Genomic DNA, 11,651 nt, shown 5'->3' on the forward strand with positions numbered 1-11,651 from the left:
AAACTTCACTTGACTTGAAGAGTTCCTGAATAATAAGCTTCGGCCAATCATTTGCTTGCATATGTCTATACAGGACTACACCATGCAAGAGTATATCACTGCGTCAAATGGTAGCGAGGATTAAAAAAAAACCCTTTCAACTCAATATCTTAACTTTAAAGAATTTATATATTACAATAACTGTAACTCCCGCTACAGTTCTTTAAAAAAAAAAAAAAAAAAAGCATCCCTCAGAAAGCAACAAAGCAACGGATTCAACATTTTCATTTTTTATTTGCTTTTATTTTTGCAAATAGGAAAATAGCATTTCTGGTATTCAAAAAAAAACAAAACAAAACAAAACAAAAAAAATACAGCCTGTGTTCAACCAGATACGCAGGCAGGACTGAGAGAGACACAGAGAAGAGGGCGAGAGAATTGGATGATGATGATTAGGGGATACAGGTCTGGATGTAGGTCAGTAGAAGCAGCCTGGGGAGGCTCAGACACAAAGACAGCGCTGGTTCAGACAGATAAATACGTCTGCCCGTCTGTCTGCTTTGAATGGGTTTTTTTCTTTTTTTTACATTATTAAGCATGATTGTTTGTTAAGAGCGGGACATAATGTGTCCATGATGCAGAGAGACGCAGACAAGCATGATCGCTGTGTAAAATGACTGTGCATTGCTACATGCAGGAGTGCTCAAGTTCAGCGTTCATTCGAAAGCACCACTGTTGCTCGGGCTAAGTCAAGACTGCCAGTAGCCAACGGTTTGTAGTAGCAAGTGTCTGCTGGTTCGACGGAGACAATCCAGTTATGTGAAGCATTATACAGTCTCTCACGTGAAGAAGCACTGGTAGGTTAACAAGCACCAAAGTGTTGAGATCAGGGGGGTAAATGACAAATAGTGACTGCACTGCTCCGTGCAGTTTAACCACCCATGTTTGTTTCTTTTTTTTTTTTGGCATTTTATGGTTCCAATACATTTTATGGAACTGCCATAAGAGCGCAATGACTGTTTTTCTTACTTTCCACTAACCACACAAGTGCACTTGAGACCAGCAGACTCAGCTTAATGGTTTGTGAATGGGTGGAGTGGGACTCCCAAATCCCAGACCGTAATCACTCTGACATTCCACAGATTGATCACGCTTACAATCAAACCTCTCCAGAATCACGACTGAATAGCTTAATGCACTGATTGAAAGTCCTCTTCGATAAAAAAAAACATCTATATAAAGGCTACAAGCTGTACACGTTCAGTACATATTATATTGAGTATGCTAATACAGATCATTGAATAGATGTTAGCTGCCTTTCCAGCTGTTTAACGTTTTAGCTTTTCTTGCTGCTATATAACCCACAGAAAAATGTTTTACAGCATCTGCTGCTGTAAAAAAAAAAAAAAAACAATAGAGAGAGCAGTGTTTCACATCACTTTTGCACCATGGAGCCAAAACGTAGCATATAGGCCGAGTTGTTTTCTAGGCCACATGAGTTCGGCTGCAAAATTATTTTCCAAGAAAATTTCAGAGAACAAAGAGCTTATCAACTGTCACGCAGTGAGGATGTCGCTTTCTGGCTCTCGCAGGGCCAGAACAGGGATTTCTGGTTTGGCAACCCCCAGTTTAGAATCACAGTTAAATAAGAGCAGTCACATGATTGCAGTGGGATCAAGTGAGGTTTTGTGATATAGACAAAGGCATCGATAGAGATTAGGGCATAGTGGGGCTGAGAAAAAGGCATACAGGTCAAAACAGGGTGGATTAGGATTGGACGAATGCAATAAAGGCCAGGGTTGGATGTGAAACACATCAGAAGTTTTTCCTCTGCTCGGTTAAACTGCAAGCAGAGCCACGAGTTTAGTTTGTAAGAATATCTCAGAATTTACTTCTAATACAGAGAAAATCTAAGTATATAGAGGAGATTCTGCTGCTTTAATCATCATTTCACCCTCCATGAAACCTTGTGATTAGAACACATGGCACACATGTGACGCTCCATGGACTAAATCTTCACTAAAACATTGGGAAGCTGAATTCATGTGGACCCTTTGGCTTTAAGGAAGAAGGGCAATCACAAAAGCAGAAAGGAGATGACAGAAGACACTCCTGTTACTGGTTACCACCCTGCCTCCAACAGCACCTGGCAGCTGGGGAACAGGAACAGCAGGGCACGCAGTGGTTGCAAGAAGGGCATCTGTAACACTGTCTCCTGTTTTGTGTTTTGTCTTGTGTGAGTGTGAAGGCCAGGAAATCAGCTTCCAGCTGACTTTTTTCCTGAGGTGGCTGTCTGTTCAGTCTAAGACGAGCTGCTCAGAAGGAACAGTGGAAGATAACCCACAGGGAGGAGAGGGAGGAAGGAGACTATGAGGGTACAACAGCAGGTGGCTCTCAAGATTCTTATGAAAGTTCTGCTTGCGAAGCACCAAAAGTCCTGAGGGAGTCCCGCAGCCTACTGGTTTAAAGCCAGGTCAGGGCTGGGTGGGTGGGTACAGGGCAGGTTGTAGGCCAGCTGAAGGTGTCACACGTTGGCTCTGATAATCCTGCTGGGCCTGGAGCTGCGGTGGACCTTCGTGTGTTTGGATAAGTGATCGCTGCGGGCAAACTTCTTCTCGCACAGTGAGCACTCGTATGGCTTGATGCCGGAGTGAGAGCGGCGGTGACGGGACAGTTCGTCTGATCGGGAGAACCTGGACACACAGGAGCAGGCAGGAACAAAGTCACAAAGAGAGACGATCAGTGTTTTTACATTAGCTGACTCACTGACTCATTCAACTATCAAGTGATGAGATCACAGGCCGTCAAAACTATCCACAGTGTAGCTAGAAGTAGTAAGCCCACAGAAGGAATACTTCATAATTCAAAACATCCTAATAGACTTTCTGTGGACCAACAAATATCATCATTTCTTACCAAGAGTGCAATGGTTAGTTCTCTTATTCTACCTTCTTCATAGTGAATATTTTACTCCTCTATGACAGTAAACTGATCTATCTAAAACAAGAAATGTGAGGCTCCTGCAAACACTGATGGACATTTTTCCATCATTTTCTGACATTTGATAGACCAAACAATGGATCGATCAATGGAGGAAATGATAGATTAAATTAACAATGAAAGTAATTGTTAGATGCAGCCCTATTCCGCAGAAGTGGTGACTCTACTAGTGGAAACGTTCACCAAGACTGTGGGTATGTCCGAAACCATGCCCAGATTACTACGGTGATAACTATATTTACCACAATGAAATAGAAATAGCAGTTTTCAAAGTTCCACAATGTAACGCAGGCCTTGATGGGTGAGTAAATTCAGCGAGTTCACCCGTGATCATGATTTATATGTGCCTGAAATCACTATACTGTATGAGTGTTTTGACAATAGGTGAGTAATGATGAGATTTCAGAAGCAACATGTAATGGTTATAACTCAGGAGAACTGTATGTACATTCACCCTGAATATGGCTTTTAGTGCATGTAATATACTTCAAAAAACAGCAGTATATGATATGCAGCAAACAGCCTCAACCTTTTTAAACCTGTAGGAGCATCGCATCCTGTTCACACGAGGTGAGAAGGAGACTGACAATTCAAAATCACTTTCAACAGATGAACATGTGAATGCTCAAAATCATGCTCCAAGGACTAGTTTTCATTTCTGTCGAGTTTCATTACCACTCTGAATTGGCACATTGGATGAAGTTAGCAGATCCGTGTGTTAGCATTACAAAAATCTTCTTCTATGTTAATATTGTGAAAATCAATAAGCTGAGGAAGAGAAAAAGAATCAGCAACAACTCAGATCATGTTTAGATCGTCTATCAGAGTTTTCTTTGCTTTGTCTCTGATTAATTTATGTATAAACTGAACATATTTGGGTTTTGGACTGCTGCTCACATAAAAAGAAAAAATCTGAAGACATCACCATGAGGTTTGGAAAATGTTAACAGAATTGTTTGTTCTGACACTTTATAATTTCAATGACCAATCATAAAGTTAACCAAAAACAACAATAGTTGTAGCCCCAATTTTTTACAACTTCCTTTTTATGACTAGTCAGTCACTTAAACGTTACAGATATACTGACACTAATTATAATGTTGGGATGGCGCACAGGGGCTCTAACAAATATGTGCCATAAGCCTGTGCATCCTATAATCCTCCAAACTCAAACTGGAACTGTCACATCGACTCGACTTCCTGACTGAGTTTCATTCTCCCATTAGCACTTAAAGCAACCTGCCTTACTTCAACTACTGGGAAAGTCCCCCAAACATGTTTCTTTACTCATCAGTGCACATTACTTCACGTACCTCCAGCCACACTCAGGCCAGCTGCACGTGTAGGGTTTCTCTCCAGTATGTCGGCGGAAGTGGGCTTTCAGATGGCTGCTTTTGGTGTACATCTTCCCACAGCCTGGGTGTGAGCACTTATGGACCCTCTCTGTAGGCGGCACCCTGGTCAGCCGGGGGGCCACAGCCTTCAACAGACCACTGGCCTGGCCCCCGACCCCAGTCACCCCCGTGAACTCTAGCGTCCTCATAGTGATGGGCAAAGGGGCGATCTTCACGTACTTCTGGTCAGGAGACTTGGGATCTCCACTGTTAAGTGATAACAAGGTGGTGGGGGTAGAGGACACTGACGGGGCCAGCAGAGTAACATTTCGTCCTGCTCCACCCTGGAGCCCCATGACCAGATGAGTGAGCCAGATGCCACTCTGGGCCCCAGGAGGAGAGCCTGCTGGGGTCTGAGGCTGGGCCAGGGGTAAGGGCTGGAGCTGAAGCACCAGCGGCCCGCCCAGGAGCACTGGCGGGGTTAAGGTGGATGGTGACGGGTTAAGTTGGGCAGAAGGGGAAGCATCAGCTCGGCTGGGGCTCATTTGCTCATTCTTAGGGGTGCTTGGGCTTGAAGTGCACTGGGAGGCACTGGTCCCAGGGTCACTGCAAGTCTCTGAGGAAGCTGCTGGGGGGGTAGTGGAAGATGGAGATTCACTGCAAGGCAGAGGGGAGGCCTCCTCTTTGGGGGTCAGTAGCCCCTCTTTGACCAGTTCCATCTTTTCCCTCAAGAACTCCTCTATGTCCTCCAGGGTCGGCGAGAACGGGGAAGACGGGTGGAAAGGGAATTCTGGCAGCTTCGGCTCCTGACTCGCAGACTCATCTTCTGCTTCTGCTCCAAGGAAAATGTGCAGGCGCGCCCCCTCGTCTTCATCTTCCTCCTCCTCCTCCTCATCCTCCTCCTCTCCAGGGCTGGAGCTGTGCGGAGCCCCCAGCTCCTCGGCCTCGGGGCTGTCGCAGGAGGCTGAGCTGCCCCCCTCGCTGCGGGCTCCGTCCCCCAGGTCGAGGGAGAACAGGCTGCTGCTGCTGCTGTCCCTGAACAGGTCATTGTCCAAACTCAGCGTTCTGCTGCTGAGAGACACCATTGATCCGGGCCAAGCGCAGAGGAGAGGATGTTGAGGAAACACTATCCAGAGGTGTGCTCACAAAACCTGCAAGGGCAACATTGAGATTGGATTTTATTACCCAGTGGAAGGTGAAAGTGCATGAAGAGTGATATGTTTACCTCAGATATGGATTTTAAGCTTTAAAAGGCGGACGCTACAGGATAAACGTGGCTACAAAGAGAAGTAACTTATTCCACCGGCAACTGGTTTGCTAAATTGTTAGAGGCCCAGATTTAATCATGGGATGCTTCCAGCTGCAATACATAAGAATTGGTCCACCTATTGAATTCATACTGCAGACAAACAGGGTCAGTTTATCACCAGAGTAACTGCTAACTGCTGCTAATTGTATTATGGGTATACATCCAAGACTGTAACAGCAGCTTGGTTAGCCATGCAGCTAGCTGGGCTACCGAGGGAGTGTGGGCATGCACACTGCCAGCAGAGGAACTTCTTGACCACTGTGAGAATGAGGCTTACAGGCTCAAGGCTAGCTACTTAGCATGCTAACTTCAGCAGATATCGCTGCAACAGAATAAATAAAACTATTATTTCTTAACATTCTGTTGATAATTCTCATCAATTTTTGAATGTATTAAACTAAAATTCTTACATAGTGTGGATTAAATGCAATCAAATGAGTACCGCTGTTATAACCTGCTCTTCACACATGTGAAACAAAATAAGAAAAAAATAAATAAATATACACAAAAATTGCTTCTATTTTTGGAGGATAAAAAGCTTGTCAAATAATTAGAGATGTGCCGATGGTATTTTTTTTTTTCCCCGGTAACAATACTTGGCTAAATGGCTAAAACTTAGTAAATTACCAGTCAGTTAATAAATGTATATATCATTGCTCAGTACAGCTCAAATAAATCACATAGCACTGATAATACTGATTCCAGGACTCAAGGTTGGTAGGAAGCATGTCCGAACTTGCTCCCGGTGTCGGAACAACTCTATTAATGATAACACAGCATGTCCATTCAATATTGACACAATTCTACTCAAACCATAAATGATTGTATTGATTAGATATTGCATGCACATCATGAGAGAGCCAGAATTTAGCAGACAGGAAGAGCCGGGGATCCAACTGTAAACCCTACGACTGGCCGATCAGCTCATGGCCAGAGGACCTCTCCAACAATGCAATACTTTTCACACAGGCCTACTAAAAAAAATAAATAAAAACACTATGACCTATCAACTACCTTCAGTTGTTATTGAACTTTAAGCACTTTAAAGGGAAAGTATGTAGTTTTGCAGATTGTTTATATTTACAACATTAACACGGTAATAATGCAAATTCAGAAAGATTCCACAAATAAACAGACTGTTCTCAGAGGAAGATAAGGTCTCGTAACAAGCTAGAAAGGTGGCAGGGCCTGCCAAATATAAACAAGTTAAAAAGTATGAAATTGTGTCAGTTTGCAAGTGCGCCTTTAAAAATATCCGCAATTAATTAGACTAACAAAATCCATCCCACAGGCGTTTATGGCCCTTAGAAGCTGGGGGCCCAGGGCAGCTGCCCATTCTGCCTGCTGGTAATCCAGCCTTGACCCAGCTTTACCTGGTGTTTCAGCCAGCTACTTAATTTTGACATTTGATACCCGATATCTGCTGTCAAATAAAGGGTCGCCTTGATGGAATATCCCCCTGAGCCTCCTATGATAACCTGTCCTTTTAAAAAAAAGCTCCATCTTCATCTGTGGAACAACTTCCAGCACGCCCCTTTTACTATTTCAGCCAAGTGCTTGCATAACAACTATATGTATATAATAGAAGAAAAAATTGAATAGAGAAAATATAAATGATGAAAAGTGATTTTGATGAACAATTAAGTGTATTAAAAGTTATATTTTTAATAGCTGCGGGGGGAGGGGGGCCTGTTGGGGCTAGACCTCATGTTTGCGACCAGAGTGGAAAAAAAAAAAAAAAAAAAAAAAAAAAACAGGGTCGTCTCTGTTGACAGAGGTAGCACACTCTCCATCCGCTTATGTAAAGGATGTTTGTTGCCGCTGTCAGACCGTCGGGCACATGTTGCAGCAGGGCCTCGTACTTCAACACAGGGCACGAACAAGGCGCTGGTAAACACGGCCCGCACTGACGCGCCCATAAGCGTACAGCAGGAGAACTAACCCCGATCCAACCATCGGCCCGTCAAAGCTGAACACACAACCCCTGAGAGCGCATTAACGCGGGAGGAGCGCCCCGCAACATGGCAATCCACCTGAATACAACTGCGTCTGTATAGGAATCCACGAGTCTCAAGTTCGGCTGGGTCAAAAAAAAAAAAAATGTTCTATTTATACTCCTCCGCCTGTACGGGTCGATCCGAGCAGAGGAATCCCGGACATTTGGCTCGACCTACCGTGTGTGGATCGGGGGAGGCTCGGTGGGGAGAGCCAGCGCCGTCGATGGCTTTCGGTGATTTTCCCGTTTTCTCCTCTCCTTCGTCGTGTTATTGTCGTAGCACGCTCACATCCCGTCCTTGCCACGGGTCCATGTTGGCATTCCTCTTTCCCAGCGTCACGTGACGGCATCGCTGCACAACTCGGAGGCACGGGTCCTGTTCCGCGTCTCCCATTGGCCGAGCGCGGCGGAGGCTCGCCCTAAGAGGAGCGAGCTCATTGGCCGCCGCCCGATAAATTCTGACTGCCATGTGTTGATGGAGGGATCGCCGAAGCGCGACTCGAGAAAACACAATGTGGCCTTGTCACGGTGTGCGCAGGGGCTTGACAAAATAATGGAAACCCCCCTCCACCCAAACAGCTACAGGGCTGCTTATATCCTGCATCCTGACAACACACAGAACAAGGAAGAACTCTGCTCTACTCGTGGATTTGTGGAGGAGCACCCCTCATATTTGCTATCAATCAGAAATAATCAGACTCAAGGACTTTGACTCCTCCCGACGCAAATGTTGGTGAAGCTCCAAAGATGACTCACCAGCCCTTGTTGTTTTGTTCAGTTATACTCCTGGTCTGTGAAAGGCAAGACCTGGATGAGGCCCTGCTGACCTACTTTCTGACTGAGTCATTCAAGAAGTGTCCAGGGATGAACAGAAAGTATGAATGATGCATGACCGAGAGTCCAGAGTGTGTATCTTTGTGTTTATTCTTCATTTTCTACCATTGGCCAAATCAAATATAGATAACAATTCAACACTATCAGTACTTACCATTTGTGCCAGAGTTTTACATTTCAAGCACAATGCAATTATGTGAGAAAAACTTGGTTTTTCTGTTACCGAGAATTTCAACACAGAAAACAAGGTTCCCTTAAGTTTCTGCTACATCTTCCTCTCCTCTGAACCCACAAACCAACCAACTCATTCAGTTTAATAATATTATCACAGTTAGCTCATGCAGCCACACGCCACTCCAGTAAGAATAATTTTATTTATACTACCAAAGAAATGAGTTCAATTATATATATATATATGTATATATATATATATATATATATATATATATATATATTACAAATAATGTAAAACAATGCATACAATCATAACATCACTATTTTTGAAGAAAAGAAGAAAGAAGCTATTGAGCTGCAGAGCTAAATGTGCTGGCATCTACAATGAGTAGAACATCAACATTTAATAGACGGCTGATGGCAGCTACATGCAGCTGGAAACACATTTTCAGAATTTAATTATGTAAAGTGTCAACGATCATAAATTCACCCATGACAGCATGATTTACTACACTGTCCTGTATTATCAGCTAAAACAGCTGCCTCCACTCATGAGGAGTTATAGTTATTAATAAACACATAAGCACTTAGTTATTGCTTTCAATTACAGTAAAGTTTGATCATTTATTTATTGCTTGTAAATGTTAAATAGATGGACTTAAAGTGTTGCAGAAACAGTAAACCACATGCGGCAGTGATCACTGCCTGACATAAAATGTCTTGCCCATGCTAATAATAAAAAAGTCCTTTATCATACATTTTTATTATTAAGGTTTTTATTTGATTTATTATTTAAAGATTTTTAAAGATCATTATTATTCTTTTAAAGAAGTCTAACACTGGCTCGGCTCACGCGTCCACTGTGAACTTCACCATTAAAGTTTAGCCCAGTGAGGATGCTGCAGTTGCTATATATATATATATTTTTTTTTTTGGCCCACGACCACCCCTCCTCTTCAGAGGACATCTTTATCTTTATTCAAGCATAGGTATACAACAACAACAACAACAACAACAACAACAACAACAAAAGGTTTAAGCAGTTCCGAAACCCACTCACCATAACACAACAGATAAAACAAAACAAAACAACAAAAGACAAGCAATTATACAGCGAAGACGGGGAAATGAAGAGTGAGATTGTGACAAACAGACGAATATTCGAGACATTTTAGAACAATTGAAATCAGAGTGTTAGGCAGCTGTTGGGCCAGAGTGGGAGTGTTTTGAATTATGGAAGCTCTGCAATGGAGCTGCATTTAGAATTGTGATGTGGACTATGTGAGTGTGAGTGTGCATGAGAGAAAGCGTAGCGCTGTGAGTGTTGGTGTATCTGAATTTCAGTGTGTGAATAAAAGGAGTTGTTTGGAAGGAATGGGAGGTAGATGGGAAAGGGAGAAGAGTGGTAGGGAGGCGAGACGATGATGGGAATGTACGTGTATGTGTACGTTATTTACTGTTTAATTTGTAGAAAAGTTATGAACGGATCCCAGATAAGGCAGAGATTTTGCTCTTTTTGTATACTGCAGTTTCTTCTGTTGATATTCTGAGATTAGGTGGATGACATGTCAAGATGTTCTAGATTTCCACTTTTAAAAGACTATTTTCTTAGCGATAGCCAGAGAGACAAGGACTAGGATTGTGTATTTTGGAGGAAAGGGAGTATCTGAAGTGTTGCCTTAAAGGCAGAGAGTGGGAGACAGTGGGACTCTGCAGTCCAGGACCATGAATACTGTCTCAGTTACTGTGGTCCAGAGAGAATGAACAGGTTGGCAGAGCCAGGTTGCATGAAAATATGTGTCAGTGCTCCCCAAAGAGTTCTGTGAATGGTTTTGTATTGTATGAGTTGCAAGTTGGTGTTTCCTGCAGATTTGTCTCCAGAGGATAATGCCAGATCACATTCCCATTGGCTTTTGGAAGTGTTATTGTGGGGTTAGATGAAGAGATGAGTTTGTAAAGCTTTGATATACTTTTCTTAGGGTGGTCAGCAATGTCTAATACCTGTTCACTGGTTTTAGAATGGTGTAAAGTGTTGTTAGTTAATTTCATTTTAGATTTAAATAAAGTTTTCAGCTGTTGGTAATGAAGAAATTGGTCTCCCCTGACCCGGATTTCTGGATAATTGAGGTAAATGACATAAATTTGTGGTTGAAGATGTGATGAAGGTGGGTGATGCCTTTTTGCTGCCATTTGGGGAAGTGAATAGAGTGCTACATTTCAATATAACAAGCATCAGTACTGCAGGAATCAATCCAGGGCACCTGCAGGAAGTACAGGGACATTTATGGAAATGATCATGTAGACAAGGTTGTGCTGACAGCCTGAACACATGAAAACTATAGATGATCATAACGCATCAAACGTAGCAAAAAAATGATCATAGGCTGTCTGACAACATCCTATATAGTAGCCTGTATGGACACAAATAAGACTGCAGTCTAAAGATATGGAGAGAAAAATCGTCATGTTTTTAGACACTAAAACTGTCCTCTTGGTCAATAAATCCTTTAGGTGGTTTAAAAAAATTGAACTTTTTGGCATTAAATTCCTCATACTATAGGTACTTATCACATCACAGTCAGCAACTGGCATTTGATTGATTAGTTAATTGGCGGATGCAATAAAAGTCCTTTTAACTTTTTTTTTGTTCTCTGGATTACTGTCCGTCCACCATTTTCAAAATGTATTCACAAAAATGGTCATGTGTAACTATTCACTCATCACAGGTCCCCTTTGGTTTTCATCCAGTTCAAAAATGGAACAAAAGAAACTGGGGCCGCTCCCAGTTGTTTTCTAGTCTCTTGTCTGTTTTAGTCTCTGAGTGGATAGGCCAGTCAATCTAGCCCCAGAAAAACAAAAAATTTACAAAAGAAATGCCTCGTAGTTTTTATTGGTCCTAATAACCTCCTGAATCATATACTAAAAGTCCACCACAGAAGATGGAGTGGAACATATTTTTTTTTTTTTAGATTAAAAGCCAAAGTTGACACTCTAACTAAACTGCGTAGAATTGGGGAAAATTTTC

General features: G+C 42.6%; 1 protein-coding gene across 1 annotated transcript; it reads right to left on the reverse strand.

Moving 5' to 3' along the window:
- Positions 1–260: 260 nt before the first annotated feature.
- si:ch211-117k10.3 (Krueppel-like factor 15) lies at positions 261–8,803 on the reverse strand. The gene is made up of 3 exons (XM_037102388.1): positions 7,797–8,803; positions 4,293–5,464; positions 261–2,672 (listed from the first exon to the last, which is right to left on the reverse strand). The coding sequence occupies exons 2-3, from the start codon at positions 5,396–5,398 to the stop codon at positions 2,504–2,506; spliced, it is 1,275 nt and encodes a 424-aa protein (XP_036958283.1). The 5' UTR covers positions 5,399–5,464; positions 7,797–8,803; the 3' UTR covers positions 261–2,503.
- Between the last annotated feature and the right edge of the window lie 2,848 nt (positions 8,804–11,651).

This window comes from Acanthopagrus latus, chromosome 6 (genome assembly GCF_904848185.1).
Source record: "Acanthopagrus latus isolate v.2019 chromosome 6, fAcaLat1.1, whole genome shotgun sequence".
Taxonomy (NCBI): Eukaryota; Metazoa; Chordata; class Actinopteri; order Spariformes; family Sparidae; genus Acanthopagrus; species Acanthopagrus latus.